The sequence below is a fragment of the Corapipo altera genome, unplaced genomic scaffold, assembly GCF_003945725.1.
Source record: "Corapipo altera isolate COAL_440 unplaced genomic scaffold, ASM394572v1 113, whole genome shotgun sequence".
Classification (NCBI taxonomy): Eukaryota; Metazoa; Chordata; class Aves; order Passeriformes; family Pipridae; genus Corapipo; species Corapipo altera.
The window spans coordinates 3,782,178-3,801,190 of NW_020884895.1; the positions used below are offsets into that span (position 1 = coordinate 3,782,178).

The 19,013-nt window shown below is 40.8% G+C and overlaps 1 protein-coding gene across 15 annotated transcripts in view; it reads left to right on the top strand.

Annotated features, from left to right (window-relative positions):
* The window catches only part of MCF2L2 (MCF.2 cell line derived transforming sequence-like 2), a 160,958-nt gene that overhangs the window by 105,231 nt on the left and 36,714 nt on the right, over window positions 1-19,013 (top strand). For all 15 annotated transcript variants that reach the window (XM_027647534.1, XM_027647522.1, XM_027647524.1 and 12 more), the window contains exons 16-18: window positions 12,811-12,877; window positions 14,016-14,131; window positions 15,433-15,502. In XM_027647534.1, the coding sequence (XP_027503335.1) occupies window positions 12,811-12,877; window positions 14,016-14,131; window positions 15,433-15,502 (253 nt within the window). The remainder of the gene's footprint in view (window positions 1-12,810; window positions 12,878-14,015; window positions 14,132-15,432; window positions 15,503-19,013) is intronic.

A 19,013-nucleotide genomic window follows, 5' to 3' on the forward strand; every position in this document is an offset into this window, starting at 1 on the left:
GAACAGACTCAAAGATCATTTAGTCCAACTCCCTACCATGGGCAGGGAGCCTTCTACTAGACCTACTACTAGTGCTCAGAGCCCCACCTAGCCTGGCCATGAACACTTCCAGGAATGGGACATCCACAGCTTCTCTGGGCAGTCTGTGCCAGTGCCTCACCACCCTCACAGTAAAGGATTTCCTTGTGATATCTGATCTAAATCTACCCTCTGTCAGTTTAAAACCATTGCCCCTTGTGTTGTCACTACAGATCTTAGAAAATTCCTCTCTCTTATCAGTCTCCTGTATATTTTGAAAGGCCATAAAAAGGTCTTCCTGGAGCCTTCTCTTTTCCAGACTGGACAACACCAAAAAGGGAAATTATTTGCCCCTTTTATATGGCATATGTAGGATCCATTGCAAAGGTTTCTATACAGTGTATAAATGGAATATATAGCAAATTTCATAATATAATGTAACGTAACATAACATTTTTATTACAATGGAAAGAAGGTGATTCTGGTGAGTGGTTGAGATGTAAGTATTACAGTAGAACCCCAACAGCATGTCTTTCCAGTCTGATTTCCAGTTTTATGAAAACTTTCACCTGGTAGAGGGGAAGAATTTGAAGCCTACATTTTAAGAGAAGCTGTGGTCTTGACTTTATTGATAGGCACAGAGAGCTGGGTTTTTTACCAGACTTAATGAAAGTGCAGTCAGCAGGAGAAATTTCAAGAAGCCACAAGCCATTTCTTGTTTGCCATTGTCTCTTTCAACTTTTACTAAATCTTTGTTTTCAGAGAAGATTCCCTGTTGGGCAGATTGGCTCCAGCACTTACAAGTCTAATTACAGCCTAAAGGGTTGGGAAGATCTTTGAAGTGAAGTGTATGCTGCCATGTAGGGAGATCGGGCTGCTGATAGAAATCTGTGTAGAATAGCAAGAGGAGATGTATTCCTTCTATAGTTCCAAATAGTTCTGGGAACTGGGAAAATTATTATGAACAGGAGAAAAAAAATTCTTATTTTTATAATACAATAGTTTACTGAGCATTCTGGAGGCTTCTTGAAGTCCTTGTGTCCTTGCTCCTAAAGAATCTGGGAGGCAGAGAAAAGCTGAAATAAGCACTCTCAATATTCACATGTTTTCTTACAAAATTTGCACTTTAATCGAATATCAAAGAGGATTAAGCAGTCACTTCTGCTATTATCTCTCATACCTGCTTTCTATTGGAGACTAAGGTTATTTTAATACTCTTCAGAAATTCCAGGAATTCCTCAACTTGTTTTCTGTGCAGTTGTTCTGCTGCCTGTTGGCTCTGGGCAGGCTCCTGGAATGCAGCTGGCCACATGCACATCCTGGATGGTTGGTTTGGTTTAGGCCCATGGGGTGATTAGGATCAGAGGTATCTTCTGTCTTGCCCTCTGTCATAGGAATGTGTGTGCTCCACTTGAAAAGCATTGGAAACTTCTGCAAACACGTAGTCAATGAGGGGCAATCTGCACTCTCTTCCTGCTTCTTTTGCCCACCTAGGACATGACTAAAGGTCTCTCTCCCACCCCCTGATCTAGCTCAAGGTTTACAGAGCACATGCAAATAAAGGCAGCTTTGCTTTGGCCTAGGACTGGATGTATCTTCTCTGAAGAAGCACATGTGGGCCCAAAGACTTCTATGGTTGTTTCTCCCCTAACTGTAGCTCTCCATAAAAACCCCTTTGCTCTGTCACCTCTCCATAAAAACCCCTTTGCTCTGACACAGCAAGTCCTTGGCATTTCTGTATTTACATGAAGGACACCTTGAAATCCCAAGTAACAGGCACAAGCTGAGGAGCAGAGGACGTTAGCCCTCTTATCACTGCCAAGCTGATGGATGGAGAAAGACAAGGAGAGGCACTGGTGTGATTTTACAGCACCTCAGTTCAGATGGTGCAGCCTTCTCTTTAAATGGCAGTACAGTGACTGTCTCCAGGCTAAGAAATCATGGAAACAAACTAGGAGCAATCACACCTCTCCGAGTGTAAAATTCCTCGGACAGTTGCCAAAGCCTTCCCCTTGCACATTCATGCCAGTTCCAATGAAATCTGCTCTGAAACTGATATGTAGTTAAAAACATGCATCTTCTGTGTGTCAATAAGCTCACGGAGGAGTGCTGAGCACTTCTCATTGTTATTTACAGCACAAAGAGCACGATCATGTTGCCTAATCAGATGTCAGTGACTTGCACCCACACTGGGCTGATCTAAATAATTGTACGGTTTGCAGGACAGCAGCAGGCAGGACAGGGCAGATGGGAAATCACTCAGTCCTGTGTAGCTAGTGATGCAATGGAGCAGTGATTTATCAACTGCACTGGGCAGTAAATCACTGGTGACTTTACTTCCTGCATTTAACAAGCTGCTTATTAACTGGGAATATAATAACTAGGTTTGGAAGATTTGTGACATAATCATGTTTAGAATTCTGTGTTTACTTCTGAAAATTCATGTAGACTTTTTTCATGCAGCAGGAACATTCTTTCCTCATATGAGTCCAAACAGGAATTCTATTTTATATAGTATCACTTGTCTGTCAAGTAGATCCTCTGCAGATCCTGCAGAATTCCTGTGCATATCCAAATTATTCAACATACTGTTGCTGATCTTTCTCTGTAGCCTCTAGCTGGAAGGCATTGATACTTTATTTGCATTTCTGATTATTACAGATGTGTCTTCAAATGCTGTTCTCTGGTTAATAGCCATGTTGGGTAAACTAGCATGGACAGTCTTGTCTTTATGTCATCTGACCTGAATTACAGCTAAATTATGTGGCCCCAAGCATGCTCTTCTTTGTAAAAATGCTGAAGTTCTATTTGTCTGTGCTGGCTCCTCCACTAGGACTGTTAGGCCAGACTTACTGTGTGGGCAGAGGACACCAAGAGCTCCAACCTTTGTAGTAGCTGTGCCCGGTGTGTGTTTACCTCTTCCAGTCAGCACTGCAACTGCACCCAGCCCCAGTTCTACATACAAACACTGGAGAGGCGAACTAGGCATTTCCCATGTAGGCAAGGCTTGTGTAAGACCTGTAACAGCCACTGGGGCTGATAAACCAAGCTCCCTATTCTTTTTGGGGAAAAAGGAGAGGAATGGCAGTCCTGAATGAGCCCAGAAATCAATCTGTGCCATTGTATTATCTTGGACATTGGCTATTAGCAGCCGTTTAGAGAAGAAGGTAAGAAATCCAAATGCTGGGTAATATCCTCCCAATTTCTTGCAATCTGCAATTGTGAGAGATTCCTGTAAAGTGGCCCTGTGAACACCCTCTCCGGCTGTAACCTACAGTTCTCTAAAGCTGCTTTCTGAATATCTTCCAACAGGCAGTGTCTTTCCCTGTTTCTCTAAGTTTATCATTAAATTCTGCAAGCAGTATTTCAGAGGTGTGGCAGACAGGATTGTCCAAAGTATAGTTTAGTAAATGGATGTGGATGTTGCCAAGAGCTGTGACTCCCAGTCACTGCTGGGTGGAGTGTGGTAGTTGCAGATGGCAGGATCCTTGCCCGCTCCTCTGTCCCAGATTACCACTGCAGAGCAAGCGTGACACACAGAAGAGGGATGCTTGCTCCTCAGCCATGGCAGTTCACAACTTACTGACTGAGGTAAATGTGTCAAACAGAATATGTGTTCCAGTTGTTCCCATAAGCTCTATTTTAGCTTGTCAGAATTTTCGCTCCCTGTTCTATTCCCATTGTCACATAAATTACACCTTGGTTTATTTCCCCCGAGCCCCACAGAATACTGATTCTTGAGGACATTTAAAAGCAGGGCATATCCAAGAGATCTACCAAAGCTTGGGCTGGAGGACCATAGAATATAAATCTGGCAAACTGATGTGTCCTATTAAGGGAGAAGCAGATTTAGGAGGATGGAGTTTCCTTAGGGTCATATGACAGACCGAAATCATAGAACCACAGAATCATTTCAGTTGGAAAGGACCTATAAGATCATTGAATCCAACGATTAATGCAGCATTGCCAAGTCTACCACTAAACCAAGTCTCCACGTGCCATATCTACATATTTTTAAATACCTCCAGGGATGGTGACTCCACCACTTCCCTGGGCAGCCTGTTCCAGTGCTTGAAATACAGGCCCTCAAAGGATGAGGCATCTTCACCAAATCCATCCCCTCCCTTCCAAGTGCAACATGACTTTCTCTGGTCTGCCCTTTCCAACATAAACTCATTAATTTTAATAAAACCAATTCCTCATTCTACCCAAATGGCCTTCTGAAGTCTCACAGAACAAAGCTATCGAAGTCAGATGTGCTATGAGAATCAAAACCACTGAAGCTCTTCTGATCCTCCAGCAGAGTGGGCCCTTCAGGATAGAATGTGTGTTGCCATTGGCAAGAAGTGAGCAATAGTTTCATTTTCAGCTTCTCTATCTCAATCCGAAAGGGCTCTGTATGGCACAAAATGTCCTCGCAGGAAGGGAACGAGTGAGTACCACAGGCATGAGAGATGTTAGTCACAAGACCTAATGGAGGTGCTCTGGAGTAAGACATTAGGGTGGTGTAGGAATCTGTGTGGAGCAGAGTCACAGGTGCCTAAATCCTTCTCTATCCCACCAAGATAACACCAGTGAGGACACCCACCTGAGATTACACAGAATTTTGGAGTCTGTAGGCATGGTTCAGGTTCACTTAGAGCCCGAGCTCTAGTAGTCAACATGAATTCTCAGTATAAATAGTTCCCACTAAGGTTCATTTAATCTACTTTCGGGTTTTATTTTATTGGTTTTGTCTGTTTGACAGTTTCGGGGTTTTACCACAGTAACTTTTGCTGTTATTAAGAAAGTCCTTTTCAGGTATCATGCTTTACCACTCTGCATGGGAAAATCCACAGCACTGTCAGCCCTTATCAGATTTCTTGCTCAATGAGGTCAACTGGTGTTTGGATATTATTGTATCGTGTCTACAAAGGAAAAAATACTCTACATGTAATCTGAAAGTAGTTGCAGTCTTAAAAATCAGGTTAAGCACAGAAAAAAAGGTGTTAAATATTTTTTGCTAAAGTCAGAAACTATTACATATCTAGAGATCTTTTGCTTGCTCTGTTTCCAACTTTTAAGAAAAAAGCAGACCAGAAAGAAATTGCTTCCAGGATGCAGAAACCCTGTGAATTTCCCACACCGGTAGGACATGCAAAATTCAGAGTGCTTAGTTTCAAGGGTCTTGGCTTTTAAATATCGGCCTGCACTGTATGTTCTAGTCCTTACTAGCTAGAAACCAGAACGAGGGTAAATCTAAATATAAGTATATTAATAATATTTATTTAGTTTTTAGACATATATATGTACACTTATATTTTTACATTTTATAAAACAATGAGCTTCCTTCATTGGCCGGTAATCTTGAGTGCTCATAGTGGCTTCAGTTGAACAGATCAAATCCATTCTTAAGCAAGTGTAGTGAAGAATTATTTCTTTCTCTCTTGCCCTCACTTTAAGCCCTTTATGCAATATACTTTGCTGCCATACTAGATCTCTCTGGCTCTAAGAAATCAGCTGGTCTGCTTTTGATTGGGTAATGTTTCTAAGGAAGAGTATTGAAATTTGAGTAATTAAGTTAAATCTGTGGCCTGCATGTAAATATCCATAATCTCAAGCAAACAAAGAATTATGAGAAATTACACGGAGGTCTGCACAGTGTGGGAGCAGCCTGTTAACCTGCAATGTCTGGGTTGCATCAGATATTTTACAAGCAAGTATGTGTAGCAGCTTCTGTGGATATCAATCTACTGGCAACCTACTACAGTCTGTTGTATTTAGCAACAACGTTGCTAAAATATAACCTAATACTAATACCACTTAGCAGTTATAGCTAGTAGTAGGTTTGATCTATAAATTATTCACCTGCTTTTAGCTAATTTATTACTCAATGCTGAGATAGCATAGAGCTAAATAAATCTTTATCATCAAATAGAAATGGTGCAGCTGCAAGGTTAAAATCACAAGGTGGGTCTGATGGGTAGTTCACAAATATGGGTAGTTGACAAATATTTACAGAGCTACATGGCCTGTTATTTTGGCCACAGTAAGGACCAAGCTGCAGCATCCACATCAGCTAAAGCTCAGATTTGGATCCAGAGCTGCTTCATTCAGTGTAGATGCACAGCTGAGCTGAGAGACAACTCCTGCATGACTTTTAGTCCTCTATTCATATTATTCCTTTTGGTAGGTGATTTAATTAATCTGCCTCTCCATTAACAACTATTCCTATAATGTAGGTCAACTAATTAAGATATATAAAAATATTTCACCAAGGTTATTTTTTTTGGGAACAATGAATGTGGGACGATTCCTTATATATGAAGAGTTCAGATCACTTCAGAAGAAGCAAAATATTATAAATTGTGACTTTGGTGGTGAAATACATTTCTAACAAAGATGCAGTCCTTCTGCTCAGAACAACTTCCATAATAGGTGGAGCAAATCCATTTGACATTGCAGCAGAACAGGATCACCAAGGCAGGCAATTACGATATCTTCAGGGGGCACTAGTTTTCAGATGAGATGGAGCATACTACATAAATCCCTTATGCTTCTCAAATTTAGTTAGTTGGGGTTTGTTTGCAACCATGAAAGTTACTTCAAGAACAGTCATTGTTCTTTCAAGGCATTGCTCTCATTTGAAAAAAAAAAGAGTATATGGCAGAGAAACAAAAAATGTTTTCTATATCAACTAACAAGTACAAAGTTCTGTTCTTACAAACAAATGTTCTTAGGTCCGGAAGGATCTTTTATTCCACTTTAGGAGGTGAAGTACAGCAACTGCCTCATTACTCAAATTTCACTTGAGCTGTTGCACAACCTCACCTGAGAATACTTTTCAACAGGAAAAAGCACTTTTAGCACTGTGAGAAATGAAAAATCATTCCTCTTAAACGTAATTATGTAGATGGAATGGAAGTTTCCTCTACACAACAGCTGGCATGTTGTCATTTCTTTTGATTCCATAGCACCAAGATAATTTTGAGATTTTAAGATTAGACCAGTCTTAGAATTTCTTGTAGTGATTTCTAATTCAAAACTGGATGTGTTGTTTATAGCTGATTCTGCTTCTACTGGAACAGTGAGATTTTCACCATTTGATCCCTACAAAAAAGATACCAATGCAAAAAATATAATTTTGTTATATTTTATTTACATTTGGAAATAGAAATTTCACAGCACTTGAAACTAGCCAGAGTGTTGAGACAAAAAGGTCTTTAACACTGTGCTCACTTTTCACTGTTGCTTCTCCTAAGTCCAACTCTATCCAATGTTGATATTTATTCTAAGGTTATGTATCCATTGTACTGTACACAGGTTCATTCAGTCCTTTCTCTTGTTTTTGAAGCCTCGGGTATTGAAAGAGCCCGGTTATTTTCAATTTAAATAGACATCTATCTATATTAGATACATTTATAAAAGTGGTGGGGTTTTTTTTAATTAGTTTAATAAATTCCACTGAGTATTTTGCTCTTGCACACTCCTATTCTGCTATTTCAGCTGTTGAACATAGTAACTTTTCATCTTCTAGGCACCATGCATTTTTGCAAGATGGATACAGAGTACTCATGCACAAGGGCCAGTTTTGCTGGCTCCACATCTGTCATGCAGACAGGTTTTCTGCACCACCGTAATTTTGAAGCACCAGTTATGATTTGTAGTGGGGTTTCTTGTCAGAAAAGCTCATCATGGTTTAATTCTATTTGATGGCTCCAATTCCTCTTCTGGGAAAAGACCCCTTATCAGGACAGGCACCTGTGATAGCAAATCCTGGCGTAGAAACAGGATCTGTGAGTGGAGGTGAGCCAGTGAGTTTGTTAGAGAAGAAGCACAGCTATGGAAACAAAAATCCTGAATTAGTTTGTGTTGCCATCTGAGCAGGATGCACAAATAGTAACTGTATGAGCACAAAGCAATCGAGATTTTTTCAGAGGAGATATTAATAGGTTGTGGTAATCTCTAGATATTATTTCTGCTTAGTCTTGCATTATATTAGATGGGGTCTTTTAAGGTAGCTCATAGCACAGCAGAGAAACCATCTGACACTGCTCCTACCAAAATCATTGTGATACAGACCTGCAGAATGACCTGACAACTCTGGGGAGCTTGTCCAGCCATTCAATTATATTTCCTTTTTCTTCTGTTATTAAAGAAGAAGGAAGGAGAAAGAGTTATTGACATAAAATGGTCTGGTATGTGTCTGTTTTATGGTCACTGGGGTGATGACCTTCCCAGCAGTGTGCTCTCTGTTACCAGAGGAAGCCAGCTCAGATAAATACCTATTGACAGAGTTTTGTTGCAACAGGGCAATGCAGTGCAGGGTAAGTTTATATTTAGTTAACAACATTGAAAATTGCTTTTTGTACTGTCCATGGCAATATAAATAGCTAAGTATGATCTAAATGTCAGCACAGGCAGGGGCAGATAGAGAAATGCATGGCTGTAAGTGAAGGGTGCTAATTAATACCAGGGTTTACCTCATTTTCAAGGTTTCACTTATGACCTTGGCTAGAAACAAGTCTCTTCCCAATGCTTTGATGTCCATTGCAGTTCCTACATTCTCATCCTTGTTGAAAGGAATTCTTTGTGCAATTATTTTTTTTCTTCACTCCAGCATTCATGACTAACTTGCCGGATGTCAGAGAGCACTAGTAACAAAGCAGAAATAGGTTTCCTGTTATTTTCTCCTTTCTTTTCATCCTTATTTTGCTTCTCAAAGCTAGGAGTGGTGGAGACTGGCTCAATGTGTGAGATCTCAGTAGTGCTGCAGGATGCCATGGCTGCTGAAGCAAGAATAACCTGCCTAAAGGAAACCCATGTGAAATCCCACTTGTGGGAAATGTGATCTTAGTGTAGCCACGGCCATGATGTTTCATTAGAAACCGAGATCAATCACTCAACCAAATGTGAGCTAGTTCATGCATTTGATTTTGTTCCATAACGAGAAATTTCCTTAGCTGGAGGAACATCTGACAATATCGTATCAAGGAGGCTGTGTGTGATCCCTGCCACAACCATGTCCTAACTCTGCCAAGTGATGGTGGCAGCAGAGGCCCTGCCATACAGAGTTCTTTGCCAGGTCAGTGGTAGCTGAGCCCCCTCTCCTAGGACACAGGAGAAAAGCTGGCCTTGATCTCCTGAGCAGTGTTTTACTATTTCCACACCAGGAAAGCTGATGAGTCAGGTACTATTGGGACAAGAATACTCCACCTTTGGCAAATTCTTCTAATTTGGTGAGTTTATTTGTTTCTTTAGGGAAAGAGCAAGTATACTCAAGTGGAATGAAGATTTACTGGCAACAAGGATGCCTACAGATAGGACCTTAGGGATTTCTCAGATTCCATGGAAAACTTAGACTTTCAGGTCAGATGCCTAATCCTTTACCATCCCTGTTGAGATGGCCTCTTTGCTTGAGAATGATCCTGGTGAGGAACTATCCTTGTGAGAGCTACCCATAAAATTCAGCCAACTTAGTTTTATTGTCTTTGGACTGCTGCCATGCAAACCTCCTAGTCTTGTAAAATGTCTCTGAAATGAGACATACCTCACACATCCCAGTTACACTAGAAATGACTTCTAACCTTTGCATGTCAAAGGGGAAAAGGGACTTGGAAGGACTGCCTGTGACAATAGTCCTGTCAATTGCTGTATCATATTTCCTTTAAACATGATCCTTGCAGCAGGTGTGTGCTGAGTTTCCCTTGCTGCCCCATGACAGTCACCAAGGTCAGCAGCTCCAGCAGTGGCATACTCAACTGTGGAACAGAAACTGTAGAGTTTTTAGATATGTCTCTCTCACAGTGGAAAGTGCACAAGGTGGAGTTTCCCAAACTGGAGTAACCACAGGGAGAGCAGAGAGAGTCACCAGGAGCCCCAGCTGGAGCAGGAGTGGCTGATGGGACCTGAGTGTGGCCAGGAGCAATGGTAGCCAAGTCTCCCCAACCTTTCTTCTATAAAAGAAACTCCTGGGGAATGGCAGCAACCAGGAGTGCTACAAACAGAGTGGGCAAACAGGGCCTGGTATGACAGTTCATGCAGCAGTTTGCACAGCAGGGCGTGAAGGGCAGGCTAGTGAGGTCCTGCTGTCTGCTGTCTCGGTGGAGGTCAGGGATGGAGATCCATGTGGGAGCAAAGACTCAAGGGTTAATGATGAGTTAGAAACCACAGAAATGCCTGAGAATGGTTATGTAGGAATTAGTGCCCCTCCCCCCAAAAATGTGGTGGGATCAGTAACCCAGCTGAAGTACATCTACACCAGTGCATACAGCATGGGCAACAGACAGGAGGAGCTGGAAGTCACCATTCCCAGAGGGATTTAGACGATATGTAGATGTGACAACTGGGGACACGGTTTAGTGGTGGACTTGGCAGTGCTGGTTTAAGAGTTGGACTCTGTGATCTTAAAGGCCTTTACAATTCTATGACATAAACAATTCTGTGACGTCCCAGAAGAGATGAGCTTTTCCCATTTCACCCCTCATGTCTTGATATGAATCACATCTAGGCTGTTAGACTATCTCAAATGCCATTAAATTCCTTGTGCCGTATAGTGAGCTCTCTACTTCACTGTTTCCCAACCCAGCATGCTCACGCAGTCAGCATAAAAGCATCTCCTTTAAACCTCTCAGTGCTTTCCCCTGCAGCAGCAAGACACACTCACATAGTTCTTTAATTTGCTGCTCTTAAATTGTGTTTTTGTCAGGGCAATTCTAAGGTCTGTGGCCAAGTGCACACTTTGTATTGTTAACAGTTTGACAAGAGGGTGATTCATGTGCAACAACCTTTAATGTTTTAGATTTTGCTGCTGTGGTTATTATTTGCAGAGCAATTGGGGGAACTTACTCCGGTAGCACTGGAGCTGAGAAGGCTCTTTTTTGATGGCTTTGTACCAAGTGTTTGTGGTGGCTGCTATAGCAGCAACCCTGTCAGAGAAAGAAATACAGAATAACATTTTCCAAAGAATAGTGTTATAATCATGTAAAATAACATCTGGAAACTGTGGGATGGGCACAGATAGAGAGACAGGGCTCTCTTAACATGGGTTAGGGTCCAACATAGCTTGGCTTCGTGAAGTCATGTAAAGTACTGCAGAAGCCCTTTGCACTTCTGTTTGTTACTATTTAGTCATGAAGGTCAATATATTGCTAGGTATGGCTTTCCTGTGCATAAATGTCTCAATTTGGAGATAATTGGATCAAAGTGGAGGTCAAGTAATTGGAGTCAGGACTCCCTGAGTGTGCATGGTACAGCCCTAACCCATTGCCCTACCTCGTGGTAGACACTCTGAAATTCTGTCTTTATTTAAGGCATTATGTCAAGATACCTATGAAATCCTAGCTATTTTATAACAAAATTTGAAACATTATGGGTCAGTCGAAGGTAAGGTCTCATTTTTCAGTATTTATAATGTTTCTCAAGCAGTGGTGCGTAAAGCAGTAATAGCTTATGAGACCAGAATAAGTGGTTCAGATCCAGTCTGCAAAACCATACTGCCTTGAAAAAACTGGGGAAATCCAATGCAAACCAATGAATCTATTTTGGTAGCCTAGTAAGGTTTTAGTCAGTGCTTTTGCATTTCAAGCTGCAAGCTGAAATGTGATTATTTTACTTTCAAATGCCTGGCCAAACCACTCAAATGAGGCTTTATCAGAAGTGTGATCATTCTTTCAGTCTCAAAAAGGACATCCTAAAAAACCATGGAGGATGACAAAATCCCCTTATAGTGGATGTAACAGTACAGATGGGGTTCATGATATACAGGGCTAATGGGCTCTGGCTGATTATGTGATGGTTGTGTGATATATAAAATCCAGGTAACCAGACATAGGCCACATGTACAGGGAGATGCTGGGTGAATGCACGTGCTGGAATTGATGCCAATAGTTGCCTACACTTTACTGGCCTCAGTTTGTGTGCTGCTCATAGCTGGCCATCCTCCAGTTCCTTTGGACATTACTCCCTAGTGTCCTTCTGGGATGTGTTTTTGCTTCAGGCAGCTGTGTGCTTACAGACTCCTGTGGAGCATGGACCAGGAAAAGAACACTGGGCACTTGTCCTTTTCTACTGGGAGAAACTGCTCAAACCTCTGAAGGAGCTACCCTGAAAACTTTGTTCATAAGAACATTAAAGACAACACTTTCTTGATAATATGGGACAGTTGATGCATTAAAAAAAAATAAAAAAATTGAGAGACCAAATGCAATTTTATTTTAAAATTCAATTAGTTATTTGTCCAAAAGTCAACTGGTTACATTCATGTTTCTGTGAAATACATCAGGCATCTTCAAGATATATGTAGTATAAATATTTTAGTCTAACTTACTTTCATGTTTCCAGACTTCTGACATCATCCTGTTGCGTGTTTTTGCAATGTATTAAAGAAGTCTAGTCACCAATTTTGTTTATTGTATAAAAGAAAGTAAAACAGAAACATTAACATAGCTTTGAAATATAATTTCATTTTATTGAGTATTGTTAGTTATTCTTAGAAGAGAAACCATTTTTTGTTTGCCTTCTGGGGCATTTTAAATATTTTTTTTTTCAGATTTGCAGGTATAAAAATGACAGAAGAAACCAAGATGAAGTTTAAAATGAGCTGAAAAAGAATTACAGTCCAAGAAGTGTTTAGGGTTTTTAATCTTATCAAAGCACAATATTGAAGTACTGAGAAATGACCTCCAGAGGGTTTTTTTGTGTGTAGTCAGAGGCATAAAAAAGAATATGCAAGGAATACCATTTTTTTCTTTCATATGTGCTTTGTTGAACTGTGGATAAACACTACAACCCGCCACCTTTCTTTTCTTTTAGCCACATAATCAATGAGCTGATAGAAACAGAACGGGTTTATGTAGAAGAACTTCAAAGTATAATAGAGGTAAGAAACTCTTCTGAAATGACTTCCAGTGCTTAACCTCCAAATCATCACTGCAGGTGCACATCCTTCATGGGCTGAGCACTCCCACCTCCTGTTTATAACACAAGGCTGTGTTAGCAAGATAGCTCAGCCTTGGAGCTGGAGAATGGGAAGGATGTTTTGAACATCTTTCCTCAGGGCTTAAAGGAGGAGGCACCTCCCCTGGCCCCCGCCCACAGAGTGATGCAAGTTGCGTGGTTCTCAAAGCTATGGACAGAGGAATAGTTAATGATGTGCCTTTTCAAAATATCACCAGTAGGTCTTAGAAGCAGCACGCTTGATTTCCATGGGACCAGACACTAAATTCTGTAAATGTAGGGTTGGAAAATGATTGAGGAAAAGGAAGGCCCTCCTCTTGCTCTTCTTTATTGTCCCATGTAGTGCTTGAACACAGCAGCTCATGATGCAAATATAGTTCTTGAACTTTTGAAACTCATATGATATCAGCACGTTCTGTGTGTTGAGTCTGAGGTCCCTAGTCTGTGGGAGGATGGAAGCTGAGTAGGGATCAATTGTGCTTATATTTGGGTGGGACTTGAAGGACATGTGGTTACTTCTTTATTGTATTTGATCTGTGAGAGCTGACAGCTCTGGTAACTGCTATATTACTCTTGAGTTTAAAATTAAAATGTTTTTCTCTCAAAGTTTTTATTGAAAAAACACAATCCAGTTTCTACAAGAAACAACAAAATAGTCCAGCCAAATACCACAGTTCAACAAATAAATCCAAACTAAACCTTATGCAATGAAGCAATGTAGCAGAAAGATACATGTCTGTCAATCTTGGCAGTTTCCACCCCTACATGACCAAAATGGCTTTTGAATCCTCGGGACATAACTTTATCTTTTTTTGGTTAACCCAGTAATCTGTCCATTTGTGGTTAAAAATGTGTTTGCACAGTTGCTTGATAAAAGCTCTGGGGAAAACCAGAAACATCAGAAATTCATGGGAGCAACAAAGCAGCAGGCATGAGAGAAGCCTTTGTATGCTCTGTTGAGAACACAACAACATAGACTTTGGGGCTTTCCAGTGTATCAGACATAGTACTTCTTCCCCTGGCAAAACCAGGCTGGTTTTATTTTCCATTCTTCTCTGCAGGGGTACGCTTCAGAAATGGACAATCCCAATTTATTACATCTGATTCCATCTGCACTTCAAAACAAGAAGGAAATTCTTTTTGGGAACCTCCCAGAAATCTACGAATTCCACAACAGGCATGTGGTAACTGGTGGTTGTTCTGTGTCCTTGGGTGCTATAGTCATTTCTACTCCTTTTTTGTTGGGTGCTTTATCAAACTCATGTGTACACTGGCAGGAAAAGTCGTCCTCACTCTGCCTCTGTGTGTGTCCTGTAAAACCCATGTGTAGAGATCATGTCTGAGACCATTGTATTTCACTTTTTCTTGTAAAAGATTATGCCCTTTTGTGCATTTACTAGTGATTTCCCCTGGCATTATCCATTTCAAATGCCCCTTGTGGTGAGTATTTTACCACCTCTCTTGGTACACTGGTAAATATCACAGGACTAAATCCTGATGTTCTTTCTCTGGTAAAACTCCTCTGTGAGGAAGTTTTCTTAGTGTTCAGCTTATTTGTCCTGTATTTCTGTTATCAGGTCAGAAGAAGTGATATATTTCTTAGCACTTTTCATAAGAAATTTTATCCTTCATATGGTCATACACCTTGGTAGAAGCCTTGTTCATACTGTGGACAAGGTAATCTAACTACAGTTAGGAACAAGATCAACCTCTTTTCAATCAGCTTTCAAAACACAAAGCTTAGGACTACTTCTGTAAATTTCCTGCTTTTCCTAGCCTTGTGTAAGTAAAACTGGCTGTAACCAAAGTGAGAATCTAGGAATTACTTTGAATAATAATTCCCTGTAAGATATAACAAACAGTTAAACAAAATAAATATAAAAATTCTCTCTTTTGCAAATTTTAATATTATGCTAGTGTAGTTAATACATAGCAGAAAAATTATTTTCCAGTTTATATATTATTTATATATTGTTTTGAAAGATTGTGTCTTTCATTTGGAGAAAGATATTCCTCTCCCTTTGCAAGGCCAGCCTTTCCCTAAAGGCTTCATGCATTGACTGTGACTGCAGAAGCCTTTGGACTACATCCCATATTTCCACTGCTTGCTGATTGAGCAACTGCATCTGACAGAGCTTTCCTGTTTTTTCTAGCTGTTCTGAAAAATCTCATACCCAAATGGGTTGCAGGTATTTGAGCTACATAGTGGAAACAAATCTCAACACCCAGAGGAACCAGATGTATCGAATGCTTGTGATCACATGCAAATATGATAACGTTGGTGATTCAGGGAATCAGCTGTGAACAACATCCAATTTTTCTAAAATATGTATTTCTCTGTGTGTCAGAATTGTTACCTTCTCCATTGAATCCTAGTACTACAAACACACAGGCTTTAAGCTGGATTTACATAGAAGCTACCATGCACAGGATGCATAGGGTTTTACATTACTCTTTGCTCTCTTTTTTCCCTCTCAGGATTTTCCTTAAGGAGATAGAAAATTGCATTGAAAACCCTGAGCTTCTTGCTCGATGCTTTTTAAAAAGAGTAAGTACATCCTTTTGCATGTTTGTATCTATGGTCTTATCCTACAGGACTTACAGATTTACTCGTAACCTTTCACTCCAACTGCTTTTGTGAATGAGGGCAACTCCCATAAACAGATATTCCCAAATTAAGGCACAGTTAACAAGGATGTATTCTGAAATCTAACCCTTTTCCTGGTTTACTGACAGGAAAAGAGCTTTTACTAGTGTTTTATCAAGTAATTTAAGTCCCCTTTAAAAGAAAAAAACAAACAACAAACCAACAAATAACAGTGATCCAAATGTTTAACGTGCTTTTCATATCAGACAAATCTATACCAGCAGTTTACTGTAACCCTGACAACAACCTGCAGTAAAAAAGCACAACACAGTATCACAGAAGGTTACTCTGAGTGCAGACAATACATCCTGTTCCTGCCTTATCTTATCCTTCTTTTCCCTGCACAATTCAGGACTTACTACCCTAGACCTGGCCCAGCAGAGTCCTCTCATGGACCCCATCAGCTCCGTAAGACTCTGTGAGGTCGATTCCCTTACTTGTTCACATAATTCAACAACAAGTGGGATTCTCCTCACTTGTATGAAGTGGTGGGGGTCAGCTGTTTGCTTAAAAGTAAAGAGAGCTCATTTCTGAGAAAGCCTCGAGCCATCAGGCAGTGGTGGCTTTGGTCAGGTCCATGTGTGTTCGCTTCCTGTGGCTCTCAGTGCCCAAGTTCTGCAGCTTTTCCCCGAGAGCTCCCAGTCATGTCCCTCCTCCACCCCCCCACCCCCTCTCAGCCTCACTGTTAGTTCTGTTTCCTGCAACACAACCAAAGGTGCTTGTTTATATGGCATTCATTCAGGGGCTCTACTAATGAGAAAAAAAATATCTTTTGGTGGATTGCTACTGTTTTCAGAGTCTGACAAAACTGCTTGAATAAGACTCTGCACAGGAAATGGAAGAGGCATGAGAAATGGGAAAATCTGTCCACTGTAGTCAAAGGTACCTCCTGCCACTCCCATACACATCTAGTATTTGCTGCTTTTCCAGGGTACACATTAAATACACACAGATTTGCATGTACCAGTCAGAGATATTGAGCACTCCCACTAAGATTTGATGAGAATTATGAACATGTGATACTTGCAAAGGGTATGCCCTCAATTTACAAACAGGTCAGATTGAAGAGAGTCATATGAGTGTAAACATGATTATATGTCCACTGAATTATTTTCTGTTTAACAGTGAAGCACTTAGGGCTTGAGTAAATGACACTACTAAGGAATGTGTTGTTATCCTAAGATTCAGATGCTGAGCAGGAAAATATTGTGGTAAAATCATTATGCAAAAGAGGATAAGTGGTCTTTGAAGAATGCAGATCTTTGAAATCCAAGAAGCATAAAATAGTCCATGCACTGCAAATATCCCTGGATTTACAGCTAAAGAAAAATTCTTGATATAGAATTGATACTATAATTCTGCAGAAAGTTCATGTCCATATTTAAATATTGTAGCTTATGTCTCTCTCTGTAAAAACAGCGATGAGACCAATTCTCCTCACTATTCTACAAAAATGAAAGCAGCACTAAAGCTGTGTTTCAGGTTGGTTGAAGTGAAAGAAAACCAGTCTGTCATCTTTGCTCATCAGTTTCTGTGGCCTAGTCAAAGCACGCTAAGTCCATCAAATAAGAGGTTAAATCATGCATTTGCCTTCTCCCTATTTCAAATTTCACACTAAGAAAGCACAAACTTCTCTCTTGAGATGTCTCTGCTCACACAGTAGCACCTTTGATTCAAGAACTTGCCCTTATGTTCTGTTTTTAGAAGAAGCCACATAAAGTCCAGAAATGTGTTGTTTCTGTTGGACTGCCTTTAGGAGGCACAAACAAAAGTCTAGTTGTGTGTTTGTGTTCCCCATGATTTGGCAGCTTTTTATGCCTTCCTGCTGAGCGGTGGCTTCTGGCTGCCCCATAAATTATGCCTGTGCTTGCTATGACAGGGGGAAACAGAAGCAGCTGCTGTTCAGGTGATGCCCGAGTTCTGTGAGGAAACTCACATTGTTGCAGATTCTCTTCTCTATTTCTCCTTCTTTGTATGGGTGTGGCCATCCTGCCACAAGTTCGTGGTGGGCTTGTGATTGGAAAGAAACAGTTTTTTTAGATTCATACTTGAAGAGCTCTACCCTGTCTGATCATACTGGGCTTTTTCAGCCTTGATTCTAGAGTTTCCTGAAAGCATCCTGAGAGCTGCAGTGAGACACTCTGGTGCCAGAGTCCCTCCATCCCCTGCCAATTGTTCCTCTGCCACGTCCCTACACACTCTTCCACCTCCACCAGTGCCACCAGATCAGCTGTCACCCTGAATGTGAACCCTTCTTCTCAGGTGATGGCAGAAAGGCTGTGGAGTCATAGCCTATTTCTCCTCTCTGGCTTCTCTCCTGGAACATGGTAGAATCAGGTAAAAGATGAGCCAGAAATGCCCTTCTTGTCCTCCCTCCCACTTTGCCTGACCTTGTTTAGGGCACGATTTTCATATGAACTAAATCACAAGTGAGCCAGCTCAGCTTTGCCCACATGGCAGCTATTATACCATCACCAAAATGCCTGACTTATTTAAAGCTCTGTGTGGTCAAGGATTATGCAGCTGTTTAAAGAGGGAGGGATGTGCACTGAATAACCTTGAGGATGGGTCTCCTAGTGCTTTATCAGCAACAGGAGGGGCAGTCTGGGCTGATCTGCTATACAAAGGACTGGGAAGAAGGAAAGCTTACCAAAATAAGGCAGGAATGCCCAGCATGAAACCAAAGGTGTGTCAGGCTGCTTACCAACATGTGCCAGGTGATGTGTCTGGCAGGAGTGATTCACTGTGGGTCACCACTGTTTGCTTATTCATATTGCTAACCTTAAAAAAGGGAATAATTTAGTAGGAGCTGGCAATTAGGGCATTTGGTGATTCAGGGTGAAAGAAGCATTTAGAAAAGGAATCTATCTGTGAAAGGACAGTAGCAGCTGACCAGAAACCCGTGAGTTGGATTCAAAGGGCTAAATTCTGCTCTGAAGCAAAAATTATTCATAAATCAGCAGTCGAAAGATAATTGGAACTGTGCATATATGCCATGAGCATTGGAGCTTACAGAGATCTCAAGGTGCAAATCAGTGTGGAAAGGAAAAGCATTACAGGAGAGATGAGTAGGGTGTAAAAATACCAGCAAGAAGTCAGAACTTTTGGATTTGAAAATAGATATGAGCTCAACATGTAAGAGTGGGATTTGAATAATGAGGCAATTAATTATTTCTTGGCATTTTAGAGTCTAATCTTAGTAATTTCATCAGGAATTTCCTATTCCTAACAGTATTGCAAAACTTAAAGCTGTATTTAAAGATGTAAGTATCTGCCTGAGCAGGTAGGTGTCACTGACTTAGGTAGGAGTAGATTGCATTGGCATAGAGTGGTTCCACTATGGCAGATTACTCGCAGATTGTGGGTTATTGTACCTTTTCTTTAAATTGAAATTGGTTATTTTCTCTTACTC